This window comes from Neoarius graeffei, chromosome 1, assembly GCF_027579695.1.
Source record: "Neoarius graeffei isolate fNeoGra1 chromosome 1, fNeoGra1.pri, whole genome shotgun sequence".
Classification (NCBI taxonomy): domain Eukaryota; kingdom Metazoa; phylum Chordata; class Actinopteri; order Siluriformes; family Ariidae; genus Neoarius; species Neoarius graeffei.
Genome location: NC_083569.1, coordinates 19,138,264 through 19,162,749, shown reverse-complemented (window position 1 = coordinate 19,162,749; position 24,486 = coordinate 19,138,264). Strand labels below are relative to the sequence as shown.

The following is a 24,486-nucleotide window of genomic DNA, read 5'->3' as shown; positions in this document are numbered from 1 at the left end:
GTGAAATGTAATGACGCAGACACTGGGCTGATAGAACCATGTGGAGTTTGCAGGAATACAGAATTATAATTAAAATCTTTACTGTTATTATGACCTGATAAAAGGTTTTATTCAAGTGGAAAAACAGACTTTCACAGAGAACTCATTAGAAACACCATTCTTATTTACTTTTATTACATCATAATATCAATTTATTACATGCTAATTATTCTTTTGTTCTTCTAATATCCTGACATCTTTTATAAATTGTAACTTTTTTGTCCTTCACAGCTTTTGTTCTTTTCCCTGCTGTAGCTCTGGGATTTATTGATTTCAGGTCAGACGGGGAGAGACAACACAGTGTAAGGGGAAGAACATGTTCAGTCTGTAAATCACTGGCACCAGGAACAAATAAGGAGCACCTGGCAACTCACTCTCTCTCTCTCTCTCTCTCTCTCTCTCTCTCTCTCTCTCTCTCTCTCTCTCTCTGTGTTAGCCAAGTAGCTCATCATGAGTATCTCCATAAAACTCCTTCAGCACTGGGCTGTGATCATTTCAGTCGCTCACTAATTAGAGAACAAATCAAATGTCTAATCTGTTCAGATAAATCTGCCTCGAACTCTGCTTGCTTCATCTAAACCTGACTTTTGAAACTCTTTTCCTTTCTCCTCTTGTAAATATTTTAGATCAGACTCTTATTTCCCGATTTGGTGATCAGATTTGATGTTGCGTGTTTATCCCATGTGTCAGCGATGACGTGTGCAGCAGAAAACTCAAATCCGAACAGCTCGAACTGTGAATTACTGTTACAGCATTTCGGTGTATTGTCGACTTGGAGTTTGTACTTTTGTCATTTATGAAAATGACATGGTGCAGTGAAAGATTTGAGGACCTGTTTGATCATTTGTGTGAGTTTATTATGTATTATTTTATTTCCTTCAGGGTCAGTTGTGATACGATCAAAGGGAGAAGCGCTGAAGCTCTAGTCTCAGTGCTCAACTCCAAAACCTCCAGTCTGAGAGAACTGTGTCTGACTGTGAAGACACTGGATCTGTCTGGGAATAAACTAGAAGACTCAAGAGTGAAGCGTCTCTGTGCTGTACTGGAGAATCCTCACTGTAAAGTGGAGACACTGAGGTAAGATCATCTCTCTGAGAGTCACAATAACTCACTAAAGCAGCAGTTAATAGTTGTATACAGTGTTGTTTATCAATTACATTTTTCTGTAAAAGTAAAACATGCAGAACAAATATATTTGTCATGAAGTTATCATTTCTCCTCAGAATCACTTTTACTTTAAAGAAATAATTAAATCTATTTACAATTAAATATGTGATCATTAAAAATCCAGTCAAGCAGAGATAAACTCTACAAAACCTGACTCTTCACTTCAACCTTTAAATTAATGACTTTTTGCTGAATCATTTGCACCTCGAGTAAACTTAACGTCAGTAACAGTGGTAATGTTTGAGTCATTATTAATAATAGCTTGTGATTGGTGAAGAGAATAGAGACAGTCCAACATGAGAGACATCATCTTCACAACCACTGTTACACCAAGATGAAAATCTGTTGATGAAGTGTGTGTCATTGTGTCTCTGCAGGTTGTGTGGTTGTGGTGTCTCAGATGAAGGCTGTGCTGCTCTGAGTTCAGCTCTGAGATCAAACCCCTCACACCTGAGAGAACTGAATCTGACTAATAATAATCTGGGAGACTCAGGAGTGAAGCGTCTCTGTGCTGTACTGGAGAATCCTGACTGTAAAGTGGAGACACTGAGGTAAGATCATCTCTCTGAGAGTCACAATAACTCACTAAAGCAGCAGTTAATAGTTGTATACAGTGTTGTTTATCAATTACATTTTTCTGTAAAAGTAAAACATGCAGAACAAATATATTTGTCATGAAGTTATCATTTCTCCTCAGAATCACTTATCACTTTTACTTTCAAGAAATAATTAAGTGTCTTTACAATTAAATATGTGATCATTAAAAATCCAGTCAAGCAGAGATAAATTCTACAAAACCTGACTCTTCACTTAAACCTTTAAATTATTGACTTTTTGCTGAATCATTTGCACCTCGAGTAAACTTAATGTCGGTAACAGTGGTAATGTTTGAGTCATTATTAATAATAGCTTGTGATTGGTGAAGAGAATAGAGACAGTCCAACATGAGAGACATCATCTTCACAACCACTGTTACACCAAGATGAAAATCTGTTGATGAAGTGTGTGTCATTGTGCCTCTGCAGGTTGTGGGGTTGTGGTGTCTCAGATGAAGGCTGTGCTGCTCTGAGTTCAGCTCTGAGATCAAACCCCTCACACCTGAGAGAACTGGATCTGACTAATAATAAATTAGAAGACTCAGGAGTGAAGCGTCTCTGTGCTGTACTGGAGAATCCTCACTGTAAACTGGAGATACTGGGGTAAGATCATCTCTCTGAGAGTCACATGACCTGCTCCTCAGTTAGACACATTCTCTAATAGTGAGACTGAAGCAGAGGTTTTAGGTTCATCATCAGTGTCCTGAGGAGGAAGATTGTTTCTTTTCACTGCACACTGATGATTTGTCACAGAGTCTTTGGGTCAGATGGACGTGAGAAGCTGCAGCACAAAATGGGACTTGATCCGACTGCAATGTTTCTGATTTTTTTTTTTTAGAAATTAATTAAAATGAGTAATCATCAGATGGAAAAAAATATGTTCCCAACTGATCGTCTCAGATTTGCTTCATAATTTTAGAGTCAAGTTACTGTTCCCAATAAATAGTGTGTTAAGTTCCAGGCTTGTATCTGCATTAGTTTCTGAGATATCGAGGCTTTTAACAGGCAGCGTGGCTCGAATTTTACTGTAAAAAAAAAAAAAAGTGCAACAGAAAAACATTACAAAGATCAATTCATTGTTATTTTTAACTTTTCTTTCTGGTTGCATGAAATTTTGAGGGATTAGATTAGATTAGATAAAACTTTATTGATCCCTTTTGGCCCCTCCTAGAACTGCCACCTTATTGTGGTGGAGGGGTTTGTGTGCTTGAATGATCCTAGGAGCTATGTTGTCGGGGGCATTATGCCCCTGTTAGGGTTTCCCAAGGCAGACAGGTCCTAGGTGACAGGCCAGACCAAGAGCAGTTCACCAAAAAACCCCTATGGAGAAAAAATCCAGGACCGTGACGTCGCCCGGTAGGACGCAGCCGGGGCCCCACCCTGGAGCCAGGCCTGGGGTTGGGGCTCGTATGCGAGCGCTTGGTGGTCGGGCCTTTGCCCATGGGGCCCGGCCGGGCTCAGCCCGAAGAGGCGACGTGGGCCCGACCTCCTGTGGGTTCACCACCCACAGAGGTAGCAGTAGGGGTTTGGTGCAGTGTGGATTGGGTGGCAGTCGAAGGCAGGGGCCTCGACGACCTGATCCCCGGACACAGCGGCTGGCTGTTGGGACATGGAATGTCACTTCGCTGGGGGGGAAGGAGCCTGAGCTTGTGCGGGAGGTTGAGAGGTACCGGCTAGAGATAGTCGGGCTCACCTCCACGCACAGCTTGGGCTCTGGAACCCAGCTCCTCGAGAGGGGCTGGACTTTCCACTTCTCTGGAGTCGCCCGTGGTGAGCGGCGGCGGGCTGGTGTGGGCTTCCTTATAGCTCCCCAGCTCAGCCGCCATGTGTTGGAGTTTACCCCAGTGAACGAGAGGGTCGCCTCTCTGCGCCTTCGGATTGGGGAGAGGGCTCTTGCTGTTGTTTGTGCCTACGGGCCAAATAGCAGTATAGAGTATCCGGCCTTCTTGGAGTCCCTGGGAGAGGTACTGAGGGGTGCTCAGACTGGGGACTCCATTGTGCTACTGGGGGACTTCAATGCTCACGTGGGCGATGACAGTGACACCTGGAGGGGCGTGGTTGGGAGGAACGGCCTCCCCGATCTGAACCCGAGTGGTGTTTTGTTATTGGACTTCTGTGCTAGTCACAGTTTGTCCATAACGAACACCATGTTCGAGCATAGGGGTGTCCATAAGTGCACGTGGCACCAGGACACCTTAGGTCGGAGGTCGATGATCGACTTTGTAGTCGTGTCATCTGATCTCCGACCCTATGTCTTGGACACTCGGGTGAAGAGAGGGGCTGAGTTGTCAACTGATCACCACCTGGTGGTGAGTTGGATCCGCTGGCGGAGGAGGAAGCTGGACAGACCTGGCAGGCCCAAACGTATGGTGAGGGTCTGCTGGGAACGTCTGGCCGAGCACTCTGTTGGGGAGGTCTTTAACTCCCACCTCCGGGAGAGCTTTTCCCAGCTTCCGAGGGAGGCGGGGGACATTGAGTCTGAGTGGACCATGTTCTCTACCTCCATTGTGGACGCAGCTGTTCGGAGCTGTGGCCGCAAGGTCTCCGGTGCCTGTCGTGGCGGCAATCCCCGAACCCGGTGGTGGACACCGGAAGTAAGGGATGCCGTCAAGCTGAAGAAGGAGTCCTATCGGGCCATGTTGACCTCCGGGACTCCTGAGGCAGCCGACGGGTATCGGCAGGCCAGGCGTGCTGCAGCTCGGGCAGTTGCAGAGGCAAAAACTCGGAACTGGGAGGAGTTCGGGGAGGCCATGGAGAAGGACTATCGGTCGGCCTCGAAGAAATTCTGGCAAACCGTCCGGCGCCTCAGGAGGGGGAAGCAATACTCTGCCAACACTGTTTACAGTGCGGGTGGGGAGCTGTTGACCTCGACTGGGGACATTGTCGGGCGGTGGAAGGAATACTTTGAGGATCTCCTCAATCCCACCGTCATGTCTTCCACTGAGGAGACTGAGGCTGATGACTCAGAGGTGGACTCGTCCATTACCCAAGCCGAAGTCACTGAGGTGGTTTGCAAGCTCCTCGGTGGCAAGGCACCGGGGGTGGATGAGATCCGCCCTGAGTATCTCAAGTCTCTGGATGTTGTGGGGCTGTCTTGGTTGACACGCCTCTGCAACATCGCGTGGCGGTCGGGGACAGTGCCTCTGGAGTGGCAGACTGGGGTGGTGGTCCCTCTTTTTAAGAAAGGGGACCGGAGAGTGTGCTCCAATTATAGGGGAATCACACTTCTCAGCCTCCCAGGGAAAGTTTACTCCAGGGTACTGGAGAGGAGAATTCGACCAATAGTCGAACCTCGGATCCAGGAGGAACAATGCGGTTTTCGTCCTGGTCGCGGAACACTGGACCAGCTCTATACCCTTCATAGGGTGCTCGAGGGTTCATGGGAGTTTGCCCAACCAGTCCACATGTGCTTTGTGGATCTGGAGAAGGCATTCGACCGTGTCCCCCGTGGTATTCTGTGGGGGGTGCTTCGGGAGTATGGGGTTCGGGGCTCTTTGCTAAGGGCTGTCCGGTCCCTGTACGAACGGAGCAGGAGTCTGGTTCGCATTGCCGGCAGTAAGTCAGACCTGTTCCCAGTGCATGTTGGACTCCGTCAGGGCTGCCCTTTGTCACCGGTTCTGTTCATAATTTTTATGGACAGAATTTCTAGGCGCAGCCAGGGGCCGGAAGGAATCCTGTTTGGGAACCACAGGGTTTCATCTCTGCTTTTTGCGGATGATGTTGTCCTGTTGGCTTCTTCAAACCAGGACCTTCAGCATGCACTGGGGCGGTTTGCAGTCGAGTGTGAAGCGGCTGGGATGAGAATCAGCACCTCCAAGTCCGAGGCCATGGTTCTTGACCGGAAAAGGGTGGCTTGCCCTCTCCAGGTTGGTGGAGAAGTCCTGCCTCAAGTGGAGGAGTTTAAGTATCTCGGGATCTTGTTCACGAGTGAGGGAAGGATGGAGCGTGAGATCGACAGGCGGATCGGTGCAGCCTCCGCAGTGATGCGGTCGCTTTACCGGTCCGTCGTGGTGAAGAAGGAGCTGAGCCAAAAGGCGAAGCTCTCAATTTACCGGTCGATCTACGTTCCGACTCTCACCTATGGTCATGAGCTTTGGGTAATGACAGAAAGAACAAGATCGCGGATACAAGCGGCTGAAATGAGTTTCCTTCGCAGGGTGGCTGGGCGCTCCCTTAGAGATAGGGTGAGAAGCACAGTCACTCGGGAGGAGCTCGGAGTAGAGCCGCTGCTCCTCCACATCGAGAGGAACCAGCTGAGGTGGCTCGGGCATCTTTTTCGGATGCCTCCTGGACGCCTCCCTGGGGAGGTGTTCCAGGCATGTCCCCCCGGGAGGAGGCCCCGGGGAAGACCCAGGACACGCTGGAGGGACTATGTCTCTCGGCTGGCCTGGGAACGCCTCGGTGTTCTTCCCGAGGAGCTGGCCGAGGTGTCTGGGGAAAGGGAAGTTTGGGCTTCCATGCTTAGACTGCTGCCTCCGCGACCCGGTCCTGGATAAGCGGAAGAAGACGAGACGAGACGAGACGAGATCCCTTTTGGGAGGGTTCCCTCAGGGAAATTAAGAATAGTGTGGAATGTAGAGTTTCAACATTATTATTATTATTATTTTTTTTTTTCAACTTCATCCCAGGATCTCCCTAAATCCAGCTCTGACGTGGCTACAGATAATTGCTGTGGTTTTTTTTTTTAAATTTTTATTATAACTGTTGTTGTATACTCCACAGTATACTGCTGAAGAAATTAAATAATGAAGATGAGCTCAAAGTGCAGACCTTCAGTTTTATTTTGAGGAAACTTGCATCCAGATTGGATGACTGGTGTTGAAATTACAGCATGTAATTACAGCACTGTTTATATGTGGTCCTTCTTTTTTGAGGGATGAAAAACTAATTAGACAAATGAACATCATCATAAATTACACTGACATTTTTATTCCTCCGACACTGAGAGGTGAAACCAGTATGTTTTCGGGTTTTCTTTTCATTTTTTTCTGAAAGTCTTGTTCGCACGCTGTCTCAAGAACGAGTGGCTGAATGTTTGTAGGATTTATATGGAATAATCATTGTTTACTTCTCTGATTCTACAATAATATAAATCTATAGTGAAATATAAATGCACTCTGTAGACTCTGGAGAAACAAGTTTATTGCCCCGGTGTAGTGCACTATAAGTCTAGTAGAGAACCATCTGAGATTCAGTCTCTCTCTCTCTCTCTCTCTCTCTGATTAAAGTTCATGGTCTCTCTGCTGTTCTCTGTTCAGCTTCAGCTGCTGATGGTTTAATATCACACACAACAGAGGAGAGAAACTAAATATAACACTCAGTATTATCATTATTAATTACACTGTTAATGAGAATAAACAGGTGATATTAAATCCTCATGACATTCTGAATAATAAAATTAATTTTACACTCACCATCTTTCAAGTAAGAATTAATAGTTAAGAGTTAACTATTAAATATTAAGAGTTAATAGTTGTATACAGTGTTATTTATCAGTTAAAATTTTCTGTAAAAATAAACATGCAGGCCTCACAGCAAGAAGGTTCTGGCTATTCTTTAAGTTCGTTTCTTAAGACATGTATTTTTTAGTATGTTACCTCGTTTGTTGACAGTTTCGGCGAACACTTCCGCCTTCTTCAAAACAGTCACCAGATGTCGAGTGGTGACGTGCCTTATCAGCTGATGTACTCTATGGAGGCGTGAACGTCCTGCCCAATTTGACAGGTAGTCCACGCCTCCTGCTGTCAGGTCGCTGCCCCAGGACTGCGCTCCAGGTGTGTGACAGCGCGTACGCTCCCTCATCCCGGTTCATCGTCCTCTGCGCCCGCTTGCGTATCTCCACTGCCTCCAAAATCCAACGCTGGTATCTATTCTCTTCAGCGCGAATGACTCTGGCCTCTTCCCAATTCATAATATGATTTTGTCATTTGCAGTGGTCTGAAATGGCTGATTTTAAGTTTTCTTGGTTTGCTTTTTCTTTTTCGGATCTTGTGAGTCTTTTTGTTGTTTCTTTTTCACATTCTAATTGGTGTTCTTTCCTGCGAGTGTGGAAGCATCTGCCCGTTTCACCAATATAGACTTTATTGCATGAACGGCAAGGGATTTCATATATGACATTGCATTTATTGTCCAGTTGTATTTTGTCTTTGGGGTGAACTAGCAGCTGTCGGAGGTTCTTGTATGGTTTGACCGGGGTGTTGATGTGGTATTTCCTCATGGATCGTTGGATGCGTTCTGTAACTCCTTTTATGTATGGTAATGTGACAAAGCCCCGGTTTGTTTTTTCTGTGTTTTTTCTTGTTTGTTTGTTTTTTTCCTTTTTTTGTGTCTGTAATTTTCCTTTTCGAATTGCCCATGGTGGATATTGGCAGTTTTTTAATGCCTGTTGGATGTGTTGTTCCTCCTCCTGTCTGTCTTTCTCCTCCGTGATGTTCTGTGCTCGGTCGTATAGTGTTCTGATTACTGACATTTTGTGTGCGATGGGATGTTCAGATGTCCAGAGAAGATATTGGTCGGTATGTGTAGGTTTTCTGTATGTTGTAATTCTGATATTACCTTCTTCTGTGTGGTGTATTTTTAAGTCCAGAAATGCTATTGTCTTGTCCGTTTCCTCTTCGTGTGTGAATTTGATGTTGCCTGTCTTGTCTATGGAGTTTAAATGATCCGTGAGTTGTTGTGTGTGGCCTGTTTTGGTTATTTCAAGAATGTCATCAACGTATCTTTTCCGGAAGATAGGTTTGCAGTCATCCGGTGCTGTTGCTATGGCTCGGGTTTCCAGATCCTCCATAAAAAAGTTGCATAGAGTGGCAGATAGCGGGTCCCCCATTGCAAATCCCTCTTTTTGTCTGTAGGTTGTACCTCTGAATTGGAAATATGTGGAAGTGGAAATGAAATGTAATAGTTTTGTTATGTCCTGTGCTGTAAGTTTTGTACGTTTTTTCAGGGTTCTGTCTGCTTTTAACCGGTTTTCTACTATGTTGAGAGTGTTTGTGACCGGTGTTTTTGTAAAGAGGGATATGACGTCATGTGATACAAAGATTTCATCCTTTTTTATCTTGATTTCCTTTAGTTCTTTTGCCAGTTGTTTTGAGTTTTTGCAGTGGTATTCCGTAAGTCCGAGGAGTGGTTTAATTATGTCTGCCAGTGTCTTGGAAAGGTTGTAAGTAACTGATCCTATACTGTCTACTATGGGTCTTAGTGGTGCTCCGGGTTTATGAATTTTTGGTGTGCCGTATATCCGGGGGGTGATGTCTGCTGTGGGGATGAGGTGGTTGTATGTTTGTTTATCGATTTTGTTGTCGTCCATTAACGGTTTGAGTAATAGTTTTAGTCTTTTTTTTTCTTTTCCTCTGTCGGGTCTTTTTTGAGTATTTCATATGTGTATGGGTCCGTGAGCATTTCATTCATTTGTTTTTCATATTGATTAGTGTCCATGATAACCGTGGTCCTCCCTTTATCAGCCGGTAGTATTGTTATTTTCTTGTTCTTTGTGAGTGTTCTGATGGCTTCCATTTCCTGTTTAGTTGTGTTTCTGGGTGGCGGTTTAGCTGAGGTGAGGATGCCTGCTATTTCGTTCCTTAATGCGGCTTTCTGTCCTTGGTCCTGTAACATGTTGCATGCTAGTTCCGTAGCCAGTATGAATTCTTCATTCGGGATTTTATTTGGTGTGATGGCATAGTTTAGTCCCCGTGAGAGTATAGTGCGTTCTGCTGTTGTTAGTGTGTGTTTAGACAGGTTGCATATCCATTTTTCATTTATTTGCTTGTCCTTGCATTTATTTTGTTTCTTTTTGATAAGCCTATTTAGTTTTTTAATATGGCGTGTTTTTGTTTTTGAGAATTCTTGTTCTTGTATTGCATTCAGATGTTCTTCCATACTTTTTTCCATGTCACTTCTGAGTTTGAACCGGCGTTTGAAATCTTGTGTTCTTTGTGTTATTTCTGTATTTAAATTGTTGATTTTGTTTGTCGTGCATCTAATTCTTTCTCTTAGCAGAGTCATTCACGCTCTTTCGATGGTCCTTTCCGCGTTTCTTGTTGGAATTGGATTTTTTATGTAGAGGCTTGCTGGAATGACGCCTTCGTCCCGGCAGCGGAGATTGAAGCGGAGATGGTTTCTTTGTCGCGCCAGTTTTTTCTTTAGTTTTTCCAGGTAGCGTACCTCTTTGGCACAATCTTCTCCATAACTTATTTTTAATATGTAGTGAAAATTCATTATGTCTGATTATTATAACTATTCTTTAAATTCGTTTCTTAAGACACGTATTTTTTAGTATGTTACCTCGTTTGTTGACAGTTTCGGCGAACACTTCCGCCTTCTTCAAAACAGTCACCAGATGTCAAGTGGTGACGTGCCTTATCAGCTGATGTACTCTATGGAGGCGTGAACGTCCCGCCCAGTCCTGGGGCAGCGACCTGACAGCAGGAGGCGTGGACTACCTGTCAAATTGGGCGGGACGTTCACGCCTCCATAGAGTACATCAGCTGATAAGGCACGTCACCACTCGACATCTGGTGACTGTTTTGAAGAAGGCAGAAGTGTTCGCCGAAACTGTCAGCAAACGAGGTAACATACTAAAAAATGCGTGTCTTAAGAAACGAACTTAAAGAATAGTTATAATAATCAGACATAATGAATTTTCACTACATATAAGAAGGTTCTGGGTTCGAACGCAGCGGCTGACGAGGGCCTTTCTGTGTGGAGTTTGCATGTTCTCCCCTGTGTCTGTGTGGGTTTCCTCCGGGTGCTCCGGTTTCCCCCACAGTCCAAAGACATGCAGCTTTGGATAATTGGTGTCTCTAAATTGACCGTAGGTTTGAATGTGAGTGTGAATGGTTGTTTGTCACTGTGTGTCAGCCCTGCGATGATCTGGTGACTTGTCCAGGTTGAACCCCACCTCTCACCCATAGTCAGCTGGGATAGGCTCCAGCTTGCGTGTGACCCTGTACAGGATAAGCAGCTACAGATAATGGATGGATGGATTGATGGATGGATGTAAAACATGCAGAACAAATATATTAGTCATGAAGTGATCATTTCACCTCAGAATCACTGTTACTTTAAAGAAATAATTAAAATGTCTTTACAATTAAATATGTTCGCATTAAAAATCCAGTCACGCAGGGATAAATTCTACAAAACCTGACTCTTCACTTAAACCTTTAAATTATTGACTTTTTGCTGAATCATTTGCACCTCGAGTAAACTTAATGTCAGTAACAGTGGTAATGTTTGAGTCATTATTAATAATAGCTTGTGATTGGTGAAGAGAATAGAGACAGTCCAACATGAGAGACCATCATCTTCACAACCACTGTTACACCAAGATGAAAATCTGTTGATGAAGTGTGTGTCATTGTGTCTCTGCAGGTTGTGTGGTTGTGGTGTCTCAGATGAAGGCTGTGCTGCTCTGAGTTCAGCTCTGAGATCAAACCCCTCACACCTGAGACAACTGGATCTTTCTAATAATAATCTGGGAGACTCAGGAGTGAAGCGTCTCTGTGCTGTACTGAAGAATCCTCACTGTAAACTGGAGATACTGGGGTAAGATCATCTCTCTGAGAGTCACATGACCTGCTCCTCAGTTAGACACATTCTCTAATAGTGAGACTGAAGCAGAGGTTTTAGGTTCATCATCAGTGTCCTGAGGAGGAAGATTGTTTCTTTTCACTGCACACTGATGATTTGTCACAGAGTCTTTGGGTCAGATGGACGTATGCATGGATTAAAGCAAAAAAAAAATCATCTGACTGAAAAAAAAAAAGCTCCATGTCGTTGGCCCCTACCACGTCAGCGATGCGTCAAATTTTAAACGCCGTGTTGTCCATTATCCCCTAGGCCCCTACTTATAGTACATTTACATAATTTTAACAATGACTAAAGCTAAGGCAAGACTTTACCATTGTCATTACTGGCTATAAATGATGAAACATCAAGTTTTCAGCGCAAAGTGCAAATTTATTTCAACAATACTTTAGTAATGCACAACAGTGGTTAAGAGAAAAGTACAAGTGCAGTCGAACTTGAACCATGCTTTCAAAAGAGTGGAACAGAAAGAAAAATAGGAAAATCTGTTGACATAAAACCAGGAAACAAGAAAAGTAAAGTGAAAGTTCACTTTTTCTGCTTCTTCGCAGTGAAGCCAAAGGCATCTAGTTTTTTGCCATTGCTTCCATAGACTTTTTTTTTTATGGCAAACTACACAAAAGCACACACCTGCCATTTTCATCTTTTTGCACCATGAACTAAATGGCTTGCCATTATCGCCCATTTCATTTCGCCAAGCCCATCTTCACTTATTCTTTACCGTTTTGTCGATGTCTGACACATCTGTGCCTGCATTTAAAAGAAGCGCGTCCATGCTGGCAAAACCGAAAGTAATTTGGCGCGCTCTAGTGATGGAAATCGAAGGGCCTATGTCAGGTGAAATATGGCCTTCTACACAGTACTCGAGTTGAGGGGGGATGTGGGGGGAGGCTAGCCTAGTAAACTAGACCCACCCGCCTAGCGGCCAAAAATATTTTTGCCTACGAGTGGGTCTAGCCTCGCACCATATCAACAAAACACCCCGGGCATCAAATCGTGCCCGCCAATCACAACGCAAGGTTTTTGTTTGGATTCTTTGGATGGGCTTTTGCAGGAGTGACGACAAGGCTGCACGATGCTGGAGAAAGCACAACAGGAAAGATGGCTACGGCTAGTGAACAGCGCACGTTTGACTCCGCTTTGGAATCAGTTTTAGAAGAATTAGACTTGGAGTTTTCGTTGAAACATGAGCAGGAAGAGGCTCTCCGCTCATTCCTTTTCAAGAAGGACGTTTTCGCTGTTTTGCCGACCGGCTATGGCAAAAGTCTGATCTACCAGCTGGCTCCGCTCGTAGCCAAAAGGATGGGGCTAGTTTGTGCAGTACGAAGAATTAATAAACATCTTTGCAACATTACTTTTTGATTGTTTCTTATTTTCCCGTTATTTTAAATTTAAGGGAAATTATTTCACCAAACACCACTAAATAAAAATAAAAACTCTCAAAAACAGTTTAAGCAAACCCTTGAAAAACGCTTGAAAAAAAAAATGAGTGTATGTTAAGTATGTGGTACAGACTCCAAACTTGTGGTCATTATCTCCAAACTTCTTAATATCTAGAACCTGTTTATTAATTAATACGCATTTTGAAAAATTATTTATTTCAAGGCCTCCCCCACTGCTTTCTGTCGCTCTGACTACGTCACAGTCATTGTTGCGTTGATTGGTCAGAGCGTTGGCCTATACGCACAGAGACAGTTTGAAAGACAGCGGGTTGTTCCTACTCACACCCTTCGGAAATGTCTACGACCGAGACCAGACTAAATATTCACATTTAGTCTGGCTTGCCAGGCTAGGGGGAGGCATCCCCCTTCTGAAATAAAAATCTCAAATCATCCCCCTTATAAAACGGCCATTCCCCCATCACATCCCTTGTGCCATTTTACCAATTATTGTGGAAATTAGCCTACTATTATTTTAACAAATATTACTACCATTTCAACATAAGAGGCTTTGCGCAGTGATGGCCTGCATGTAGCCGGATAAAAAAGATGCATATTTATTTATTCGGTTGCACCTCTCATTCACACCTATACGGAGGTTTCAGTCACTGAAAACAGCTACTTTCGCAAACTCTGGGCAGAGTGGAGATTTCTGAAAACTCCATCTTCAGATGCGTGTAAATCGGGAAAACGAAGCAACAGTGGGCAAGAGGGCGCGCGCGAATATAATGAGTCATAGGTGTGAATCTTTCACCGAATGCCAATTGTCCCGGTTCTTCATGAAATCGCACGCGCACGCACAGATTCATTAGGTTAACTTTCAAATAACTGTTCTTGTGCACCAGTGCCGTATTAAGCCAATGCAGTGCCCCTGGGCACTATACCTCAAGTGCCCCCCCACCCCATCCCACCCTACCCTGCGCGCACGCGTTCAGTAACCTCCTGCACACACTCACAAACCTTGCCCTAAGGCATTTTGTTGCACAGCCAGGCATTTGCACGCGAAGCAATAAACCATGCCGGTTGAAGGGGAGTAGATTAGCCAATCTCTGGACACTGACTGTTTGTTCGGCAGCTGGCACTGAAAGAGATCATTTGTAAGAAATCTGGTTCTCTTACCGTCATGCCATGCGGATGCTGCATATTTAGCCACCCGGTTGTGGTAGGTGGCGGGACCATTAGCAATAGCCAGTTCTTTTTTCAACTCTGTTAGATCTCCCCATAGCGCAGGATCAGTTGAAATAGAGAAGTGTTCTACTGGCGTTGGCTGCGCTGGGTTGACATCCATAACACCCTCGTCTTCCTTCTCGTCACGATGGTGTGAACTGATCTCTACCTGGCTTAAAGTGGCTTTGCACATATCCTCCTCCCCGGGGTCTCCCTCGCTCCCATCTTCCTCAAGGGGATCCTCGTCATCGCCGACCCCTCAGCTAACACTGGCTGTGGTTGTAGCATCTCCCCGGCTAGTGCTAGCAGGGCCATCTCCCTCACTAGCATCGCTGATTTCACTAGCTTCGGCTTCAGCGCTGGTAGTGACAGCAGTTGTCGATGTTTTTATAAAAAAAAAACGATCTAACACTAGCCTAGTAAACTAGACCCACCCGCCTAGTGGGCAAAAATATTTTTGCCTAGCGAGTGGGTCTAGCCTCACACCATATCAACAAAAACACCCCGGGCATCAAATCGTGCCCGCCAATCACAACGCAAGGTTTTTGTTTGAATTCTTTGGGCGGGCTTTTGCAGGAGTGACGACAAAGCTGCGCAACGCTGGAGAAAGCACAACAGGAAAGATGGCTACGGCTAGTGAACAGCACTAGTTTGACTCCGCTTTGGAATCAGTTTTAGAAAAATTAGACTTGGAGTTTTCGTTGAAACATGAGCAGGAAGAGGCTCTCCGCTCATTCCTTTTCAAGAAGGATATTTTCGCTGTTTTGCCGACCGGCTATGGCAAAAGTCTGATCTACCAGCTGGCTCCGCTCGTAGCCAAAAGGATGGGGCTAGTTTGTGCAGTACGAAGAATTAATAAACAGCTTTGAAACATTACTTTTTGATTGTTTCTTATTTTCCCGTTATTTTAAATTTAAGGGAAATTATTTCACCAAACACCACTAAATAAAAATAAAAACTCTCAAAAACAGTTTAAGCAAACCCTTGAAAAACACTTGAAAAAAAAAAAGAGTTATGTGGTACAGACTCCAAACTTGTGGTCATTATCTCCAAACTTCTTAATATCTAGAACCTGTTTATTAATTAATACGCATTTTGAAAAATTATTTATTTCAAGGCCTCTCCCCTGCTTTCTGTCGCTCTGACTACGTCACAGTCACTGTTGCGCTGATTGGTCAGAGCGTTGGCCTATACGCACAGAGACAGTTTGAAAGACAGCGGGTTGTTCCTCCCACCCCCTTCGGAAATGTCTACGACCGAGACCAGACTAAATATTCACATTTAGTCTGGCTTGCCAGGCTAATCTAACACTGGAACATTTTTAATTGCAGCTACACGCCTGGAGTCTCTCTCTTTTTTTAATTTCCTCTTCGCACAACCACTCAATTGATGTCTGTCCATTTTTCATTTCTACCGCGGTTTTTAAAAAATTGATACATTTCACCGTAGGTGGACTGGCTCAACTGACAGGTTGAGGAAAGGGGGGTTAATGGTCACATAGGCCACTCTTGCTCAGAATTATGATTGTTGTTGTTGTTCTTATGAAATTAGTGTTCATAATGAATTATATATGACTATTTAACAATGTCAAGTGTATAACCATTTTAAGTGTACAAACATTCACAAAAAAATATTTTTAAAGTTTCTGTCATGTGGTGCCCCCCCACTGGCTGAGAGTGGTTAGTGCCCCTGGGCACTTGCCGCAGGCCCATATAGTTAATCCGGCCTTGTTGTGCACTTGCGACACCGGAGCCACTTTCCTGAATTTTGAGCTTCGGCGTATTCGCTTCTTTATCTATTTAATCAATGAATTTATTTGTCACATACATTAAATTACTAATGTAAAACATTCGTAGCCTATTTAAGCAATAGCTGTTTTCTCCACTGTTTTCCGACCTTTTGTGCTTAGTGAATGAGACACTTCATTACACTCCACTGACTTCCAATTCCGGACTTTTTTGAAAATGTAAAATATAGGCTTATGAGATGTTTTTTTGGGACTTAATTCGCGTTGCTCCTTCACTATTAATTTCTGAGACTGACGAGGCACTAAATACTGTGGAATTATTTTCTCCTTACTATGAAGTTTGGCATCTTAAACAAGTGTCGGGAAATCTTCCAGCCCAACTCTACAGCTTCCAATGTTTAAGCGAACTGCTGAAGCCATAATGTTTAAAGATTAAATTGTAGGCTAATCAAACCAAAGAAAAACACAGCCTTTTCAGGACGTTGTCTGCCGAAGCCTGTTTAACCTATAAAAGGCTTAATAGCAAAGGTCTTGCTGCGGCTTCAACTTTTTCACCTGATCACCTTTCAATAGGCAAATATCATTATTACTACTACTACTACAAAAGGCCTAGTATTAGTAGTAGGCAAGTAGTTGGACAGCCAACTTGTTTCATCAGTGGCCTACGCTGAGCCTCCCCGGGACTAGACAGTAGTGTAGGCTTTATTTATTTATTTATTTATGCCCATCTAGCGCAACAACTTATTCCTTTACATATACTCAAACATAGCACAAGAAAGGGTTCAACAACAGGCAATCACAGCAGCTTGGTGAAGTTCTAAATCACATCGGTGTCAGACCTATGGGCCTACCCCCCCCCCCTTTTTTTTCCTCGGATCTGCATCAATCTCATTATTGACCTTTAGCGCTCCCAGTTGACGGAAATCCGTCGTAGCGACGGAAAACTTTAATCCATGCGTATGTGAGAAGCTGCAGCACAAAACGGGACTTGATCCAACTGCAATGTGTCTGAAATCACTGTGAAATTTACTACAACACTGTAACTAATCACACAAACTGCACCTGAGACACAAACTAACTGCCCTCTGTGTGAGCTGCAGGGTTTAAAAGCAGCAGTGACATGGTGGAAATGATCTCGGGACATAGAGTTTAAAAACTAAAATGAGACGTTAATGCCATAGAACTGATGCAGTAAAAATGAATAGATAAAAAAAGGCTTTGAAATAAAAATTAAAAAGGAGCAGAAAAGAACTTCCAATAAACTGAAAGCCACGACAACAATCATTTTGTTATTTTGAATTTTTTAATGAAAAGAATTCATGATGATGATGATAAATGTAAATAATCTTCCAGTCCATCTTTGTCAGTGGTGATTTGCTTTAAGCCGACACTGGAAGCCCGGCTTCCCCTCACATTTCATTAAAATGCAGAAATGAAGTTCCGGTGACGTCATCATCCTGAATGGCAGCCTAAAGTAGCAGCTCCCTCGCAAAAATAGTTATTTCGCCCCGTTAGACTGTCAAATGTTAGGTTTTCAGGTACTACTTGAACAGACAAGAGGGGCGAGAATGGGTAAGTAGTAAACACAGGCCCGCCGACAGGGGGGGACAAACGAGTATGTTGTCCCGGGCCCAGGAATGGGGGGGGCCCAGAACTGGGCTCTCATGAAGTTGCGATTATTTTATTTCATTTCAAAATGTGTTGATTTGGGGGAGAAATGTGCTATATTTGCATTCAATAAATGATTTCTAGATCTTTTGCCTTTATTGTCTTTGAAAAAGGCGTCAAGAACCCCCTACCACCCCTAATGCAAAAATGGTTTGGTCTGACTCTTTGATTGAGGGGAAAAAAACGACATCATTCGATCATAGCGCTTCGACAATCAGCGTGCGTGCCATTTGCCAACATGCACAAGTCAGGAGCACAGAAAAGAAAAGAGAAAAAGAGAGGAAGAAACCAAGAGACTCAGGGGCTCACTGCACTGCATAAATATTTTAAAAAAGAATCGGATGATGCAGCAGGTACTAGCAAAGGCAGTGGGGCAGCTGAGCCAGGTAAGACCAGTGTTGGGCACGTTACTTTCAAAAAGTAATTAGTTAGTTACTAGTTACTTTTCCCAAAAAGTAACTGAGTTAGTAACGGAGTTACTTTGTCATAAAAGTAACTAATTACCAGGGAAAGTATTCCGTTACATTTTGTTCCCCCTCAAAAAAAATCAAATTCAATTAGTGTAATCATAATAAAAGTGAATGTTAAATGTGTTTAATGACTGAAATGGACACTTAACAGAACCAATTAGTAAAATTATCTACACTATCTTAATATTTGGGCGGCACGGTGGTGTAGTGGTTAGCGCTGTTGCCTCACAGCAAGAAGGTCCTGGGTTTGAGCCCCGGGGCTGGCGAGGGCCTTTCTGTGTGGAGTTTGCATGTTCTCCCCGTGTCCGCGTGGGTTTCCTCCGGGTGCTCCGGTTTCCCCCACAGTCCAAAGACATGCAGGTTAGGTTAACTGGTGACTCTAAATTGACCGTGAGTGTGAATGGTTGTCTGTGTCTGTGTCAGCCCTGTGATGACCTGGCGACTTGTCCAGGGTGTACCCCGCCTTTCGCCCGTAGTCAGCTGGGATAGGCTCCAGCTTGCCTGCGACCCTGTAGAAGGATAAAGCGGCTAGAGATAATGAGATGAGATGAGATGAATGTGAGATAAGACATCTATCAAATGTAATATATTTTTGTAGTTATTAAAATTATGTTACTAATTACTGGCCACTGACGAGGACAAACGCTTTGTTCCTCGACATAATGTGCATTGCACGTAAACACTTTTTTGCCTTTTATTTCAAGTAATGAAAAGTAATGGCTGTATTTCCAATGTGAAAGCGCAGTGCTGGGCTGACCGCTCGCCATCGCTGTGTCTTCCGATTGAAAGAGTGCGCAGTCGTGCAGTAGGCGTGGCCTACACAGCAAAATCCCCAGTGTTGAATTAACACCCAGAGTGTTGATTTAACACCCTACTGTGTTTATATATGTCCAATTGGACACAAATTAACTCCGAAAGTGTTAATTCAACACTGAGGAATTTGCTGTGTACCTACGTATGTTGTCCAAATCTACTCTGATTGGCTTACTGTGTCGTTGTCTCGTGTCTCCCCGCCCCACACTAAAGCAGAGTAAAGAAAGGCTGAACGAGCAGCGTGCCAGATAAGAACAGCTTTAATAAAGTAACGCATAGTATTTTATTGTAAGTAACGGGAACGGTGTTATAACGATGTAAAAAGTAATTAGTTAGATTACTCGTTACTAAAAAAAGTAACGCCGTTAGTAACGCCGTTATTCCCATCACTGGGTAAGACACAGCCAACTTTTTCCAGCCCCGTAAAGTAACCCCAACCAAGGCACGCGCGGCACGCAATTCATGTTACAAACGAGGGGAGAGCAAGTCACACTGAACACCATATCAAACGCACAGGGCACTGAATCATTTCATAACCACAACGGCTTAATAACATTGTGTTTCATATATCTGATTGAAGCTAAGAATATTCACATTAGCTCGCAATCATATCCCGCCGTTTCTCGAGCGGTGTGTTCTTCTCTGCTTTTCACACTGGACAGTACGCATCCACGCACAACAAAAGTCCGGCGCATTGCATTTCGCACCTGAATAGTTGCAGACTAAGGAAATGTTAAAATGTTAAAACTGTAAAAATGTTGAAATGCTAAAATGAAATGGTTGTTGACCGGTTGAATGGTTTTTGAATACCTGTCATTTAGCTAAGGGTTGGAGTGAGTAGAGACTGGGATAAGAGAGGTGGGTGTGTGTGTGTGTGTGGGTTGGCCCGGGGGGGCCCATTCAGAGCATTTTGTCCCGGGCCCAGCCAAAGCTGTCAGCGGCCCTGAGCAAACAAACAAAGAAAACACCAATGCAGTGCTTTGCAAATGAAAAATTCCGGAGAACAGCTCCCCTACACAGGCACAAGATGGCGGAGCTAATGCTAATCCTTACTCAAATGACGCCACAAGTCTGACCAAAGTTTTGGAGGAAATTTGGGACTTCCGAAGAGACACAAAAGAACAACTAAACGATATAAAATCCGAGATTACTAACGTCAACCAAAAAATAGCGGAGGCAGAGGTGCGAATTGAAAAAGTGGAAGACCGTGTTCAAAACGTGGAGCAAGTGTTGAACAAGATGATAAAAGTCATGTATCAGCAAGAAAACAAGCTACTCGATCATGAAGGGCGATCCTGACGGGAGAATTTAAAGGAACAGTCCACCGTACTTCCATAATGAAATATGCTCTTATCTGAATTGAGACGAGCTGCTCCGTACCTGTCCGAGCATTGCGCGACCTCCCAGTCAGTCAGACGCAGTCAGACGCGCTGTCACTCCTGTTAGCAATGTAGCTAGGCTCAGCATGGCCAATGGTATTTTTTGGGGCTGTAGTTAGATGCGACCAAACTCTTCCGCATTTTTCCTGTTTACATAGGTTTATATGACCAGTGATATGAAACAAGTTCAGTTACACAAATTGAAACGTAGCGATTTTCTATGCTATGGAAAGTCCGCACTATAATGACAGGCGTACTAACACCTTCTGCGCGCTTCGGCAGCGCATTGATACGGAGCTCAGATATCAATGCGCTGCCGAAGCGCGCAGAAGGTGTTAGTACGCCTGTCATTATAGTGCAGACTTTCCATAGCATAGAAAATCACAACGTTTCAATTTGTGTAACTGAACTTGTTTCATATCACTGGTCATATAAACCTATGTAAACAGGAAAAACACAGAAGAGTTTGGTCGCATCTAACTACAGCCCCAAAAAATACCATTGGCCATGCTGAGCCTAGCTACATTGCTAACAGGAGTGACAGCGGGTCTGACTGCGTCTGACTGACTGGGAGGTCGCGCAATGCTCGGAGAGGTACGGAGCAGCTCGTCTCAATTCAGATAAGAGCATATTTCATTATGGAAATATGGTGGACTGTTCCTTTAAGGCAGCGGTTCCCAAAGTGGGGGTCGCGACCCCTTTGGGGGTCGCAGAGGGACTCCAGGGGGGTCGCGGAGAGACGGGACTGTTTGCATAACACAGAAAAAAAAACGGGCATTGGAATGTTTTGAATGGCGTCAGGAATGTTGGTAATGCGTCAGCCGGCAGAGAGTCATTAAATCAGTCTATAGAACCCAATCATCCCCTTTCACTCCATAATCGCTCCCCACCCTCCAATATGAATTTCATTCAGTGTATAGCTGCCACGGTCATTAGAATTCAATTGCTCCCTTTCACTCAGTAATCGCGCTCCGCCCTTGAATATTAATTCCATTCAATTTATGCTAAACCGCCAATGTGCAGTGGACCCACTGTATGATTCACCAAGAAGCGTTGGCATCGAAGCAGCTGAGTCCCGAACTGAACAAGGTGATGACGGACGTAATCGCCACTGTCAATTATATCAAAACGCGCCCTGTTAAAGCTCGACTCTTTGCTGCTCTCTGTGAAGAAATGGGCTCCAAACACACGGCAGTTCTGTTTCACAGTGAAGCGCGATGGCTGTCACGTGGGAAGGTATTGAACAGGGTGTTTGAGCTGCGAGAGGAGATACGGATTTTTCTCGAGGAGGAGAATCATGCACTGGCACTCTGTTACAACGACGAACGGTTCCTGATGACAGTTGCCTACCTCCGTGACATTTTCCAAAAACTGAACGAACTGAATCTGCAAATGCAAGGACCCAACACCCATCTCCCTCAGCTTGTCGCTAAAATGCAGTCATTTATAAGGAAATTGGAACTGTGGGGAAAGATGATTGAGGAGGGAACAACAGATTGCTTTCAGAACTTGCATTCATTTCTCCATAACACCAACAGTCACAACACAATCATGCCATGCATTCGTTCACACATTTTTGCCCTCCAACAACATTTTCAGAGGTACTTTCCTGTTATGGATTTGGCACACTATGAATGGATCACAGACCCCTTCAATACAAGGCCACCTGCTCATCTCAGTGTTACTGAACAGGAACAGTTCATTGACGTGACCTCAGACATGGGATACAAACAGCAGTTTAGGGCCAAGTCACTGTCTGCCTTTTGGATTGGGGTGGAAAAAGACTACCCACTGTTGGGTGGAAAGGCTGTGGCCATACTCCTCCCTTTTGCCACATCCTACCTCTGTGAGGTGGGCTTTTCTGCAGTGGCCTCCATCAAGATCAAATACAGGGCAAAGTTGAACATTGAAAACGAACTAAGGGTGGCGATCTCACAGTTATCACCAAGATTTGAAAAACTCTGTACTGAAAAGCAAGCACACACAAGTCACTGAAAAAATATTCTGATGTTCTGTTTTATTATGATGTGCAATGCTCTTTTGTGGATAATGCTCTTCTGTGAATAAAAAATAGCAACTTTAATATCTGTCTGATTATTATTATTATTATTATTATTATGGTTATTATTACTACACTACACACTGCATAATGGGTGGTGGGGGGGGGTCGATGTCAGGGGGTCCCAAAAATATTCTGAAGTCCAAAAGGGGGTCCCCAGCCAAAAAGTTTGGGAACCACTGAGGGACCATAGATGATCCCTCAGCTCCTTCGGGAACATTGTATATCCTTAAAGTTTAAGGATATACAATGTTCCCGAAGGAGCTGAGGGATCATCTATGGTGGAGCTTGTGGGAAAACTATTACGGGATACGCTAGCAATTCCCTCCCCCAACCGAGGAGCTTGACATCGAGAGGGCGCACCGCGCGCTGGCGCCAAGACCCGCCGGAGACAGGGAAGATAAGCCGCGGTCAATAAGACTCAAATTCCTCTGCTACAGGATTAAAGAAGAGATTCTGTGCAAGGCTTGGGGAAAGAAGGTTTTTCTGAATGGGAGGCTCATATACTTTGACCAGGGTTACCCCCCCCCAGCAGTCCTGCAGAAAAGGAAGGAATATGCTGAGGCGAAGCGAGTGTTAAAGCAGAGAAATATCCGCTTCCAGACTCTGTTCCCAGCTAAACTACGAGTGTTTTCCGAGGATGGGATGTAACTGTATCGGACAGCGGAGGAAGCGACCATAGACATGAAGGACAGAGGGCTGCCAGTCAGCGTGATTACACCAAGGGAGAGTCTGGCTGAGCAGCTGTCCCGCTCTGCCTGGGAAACAATGGGAAGACCAAGCTGGCAAGGGACAGGTGAGGAGTGAGAGAAAAGTATCGAGGAGAGACTGCGAGCCTTCAGAAGGCAGCCCTCACCCTCTCAAGAGGAGTTATAAGTTCTGATTGACTTTTAAAGTGTCGGAGAGCTAAACAGAACTTAAAATAGGCGGTGTTGTGTTCACTTCAAGATATTTGCATTTATACCTTTACCCCAGTTAGGTGAGAATATACAACCCCGATTCCAAAAAAGTAGGGACAAAGTACAAATTGTAAATAAAAACGGAATGCAATAATTTACAAATCTCAAAAACTGATATTGTATTCACAATAGAACATAGACAACATAGCAAATGTCGAAAGTGAGACATTTTGAAATTTCATGCCAAATATTGGCTCACTTGAAATTTCATGACAGCAACACATTTCAAAAAAGTTGGGACAGGGGCAATAAGAGGCTGGAAAAGTTAAAGGTACAAAAAAGGAACAGCTGGAGGACCAAATTGCAACTCATTAGGTCAATTGGCAATAGGTCATTAACATGACTGGGTATAAAAAGAGCATCTTGGAGTGGCAGCGGCTCTCAGAAGTAAAGATGGGAAGAGGATCACCAATCCCCCTAATTCTGCACCGACAAATAGTGGAGCAATATCAGAAAGGAGTTCGACAGTGTAAAATTGCAAAGAGTTTGAACATGTCATCATCTACAGTGCATAATATCATCAAAAGATTCAGAGAATCTGGAAAAATCTCTGTGCGTAAGGGTCAAGGCCAGAAAACCATACTGGGCGCCCGTGATCTTCGGGCCCTTAGACGGCACTGCATCACATACAGGCATGCTTCTGTATTGGAAATCACAAAATGGGCTCAGGAATATTTCCAGAGAACATTATCTGTGAACACAATTCACCGTGCCATCCGCCGTTGCCAGCTAAAACTCTATAGTTCAAAGAAGAAGCCGTATCTAAACATGATCCAGAAGCGCAGACGTCTTCTCTGGGTCAAGGCTCATTTAAAATGGACTGTGGCAAAGTGGAAAACTGTTCTGTGGTCAGATGAATCAAAATTTGAAGTTCTTTATGGAAATCAGGGACGCCGTGTCATTCGGACTAAAGAGGAGAAGGACGACCCAAGTTATTATCAGTGCTCAGTTCAGAAGCCTGCATCTCTGATGGTATGGGGTTGCATTAGTGAGTGTGGCATGGGCAGCTTACACATCTGGAAAGACACCATCAATTCTGAAAGGTGTATCCAGGTTCTAGAGCAACATATGCTCCCATCCAGACGACGTCTCTTTCAGGGAAGACCTTGCATTTTCCAACATGACAATGCCAAACCACATACTGCATCAATTACAGCATCATGGCTGCGTAGAAGAAGGGTCCGGGTACTGAACTGGCCAACCTGCAGTCCAGATCTTTCACCCATAGAAAACATTTGGTGCATCATAAAACGGAAGATACGACAAAAAAGACCTAAGACAGTTGAGCAGCTAGAATCCTACATTAGACAAGAATGGGTTAACATTCCTATCCCTAAACTTGAGCAACTTGTCTCCTCAGTCCCCAGATATTTACAGACTGTTGTAAAGAGAAAAGGG

The 24,486-nt window shown here is 44.2% G+C and overlaps 1 protein-coding gene across 8 annotated transcripts in view; it reads left to right on the top strand.

Annotated features, from left to right (window-relative positions):
- Positions 1-24,486, top strand: part of LOC132892054 (NACHT, LRR and PYD domains-containing protein 12-like) — a 91,024-nt gene that overhangs the window by 61,978 nt on the left and 4,560 nt on the right. For 2 of the 8 annotated variants that reach the window (XM_060930439.1, XM_060930410.1), the window contains 3 exons: positions 1,584-1,757; positions 2,232-2,405; positions 11,172-11,345. The exons of 1 other annotated variant lie outside the window; for it this stretch is intronic. In XM_060930439.1, the coding sequence (XP_060786422.1) occupies positions 1,584-1,757; positions 2,232-2,405; positions 11,172-11,345 (522 nt within the window). The remainder of the gene's footprint in view (positions 1-1,583; positions 1,758-2,231; positions 2,406-11,171; positions 11,346-24,486) is intronic. 5 more of the 8 variants (XM_060930464.1, XM_060930432.1, XM_060930426.1 and 2 more) reach the window with 4 other exon arrangements.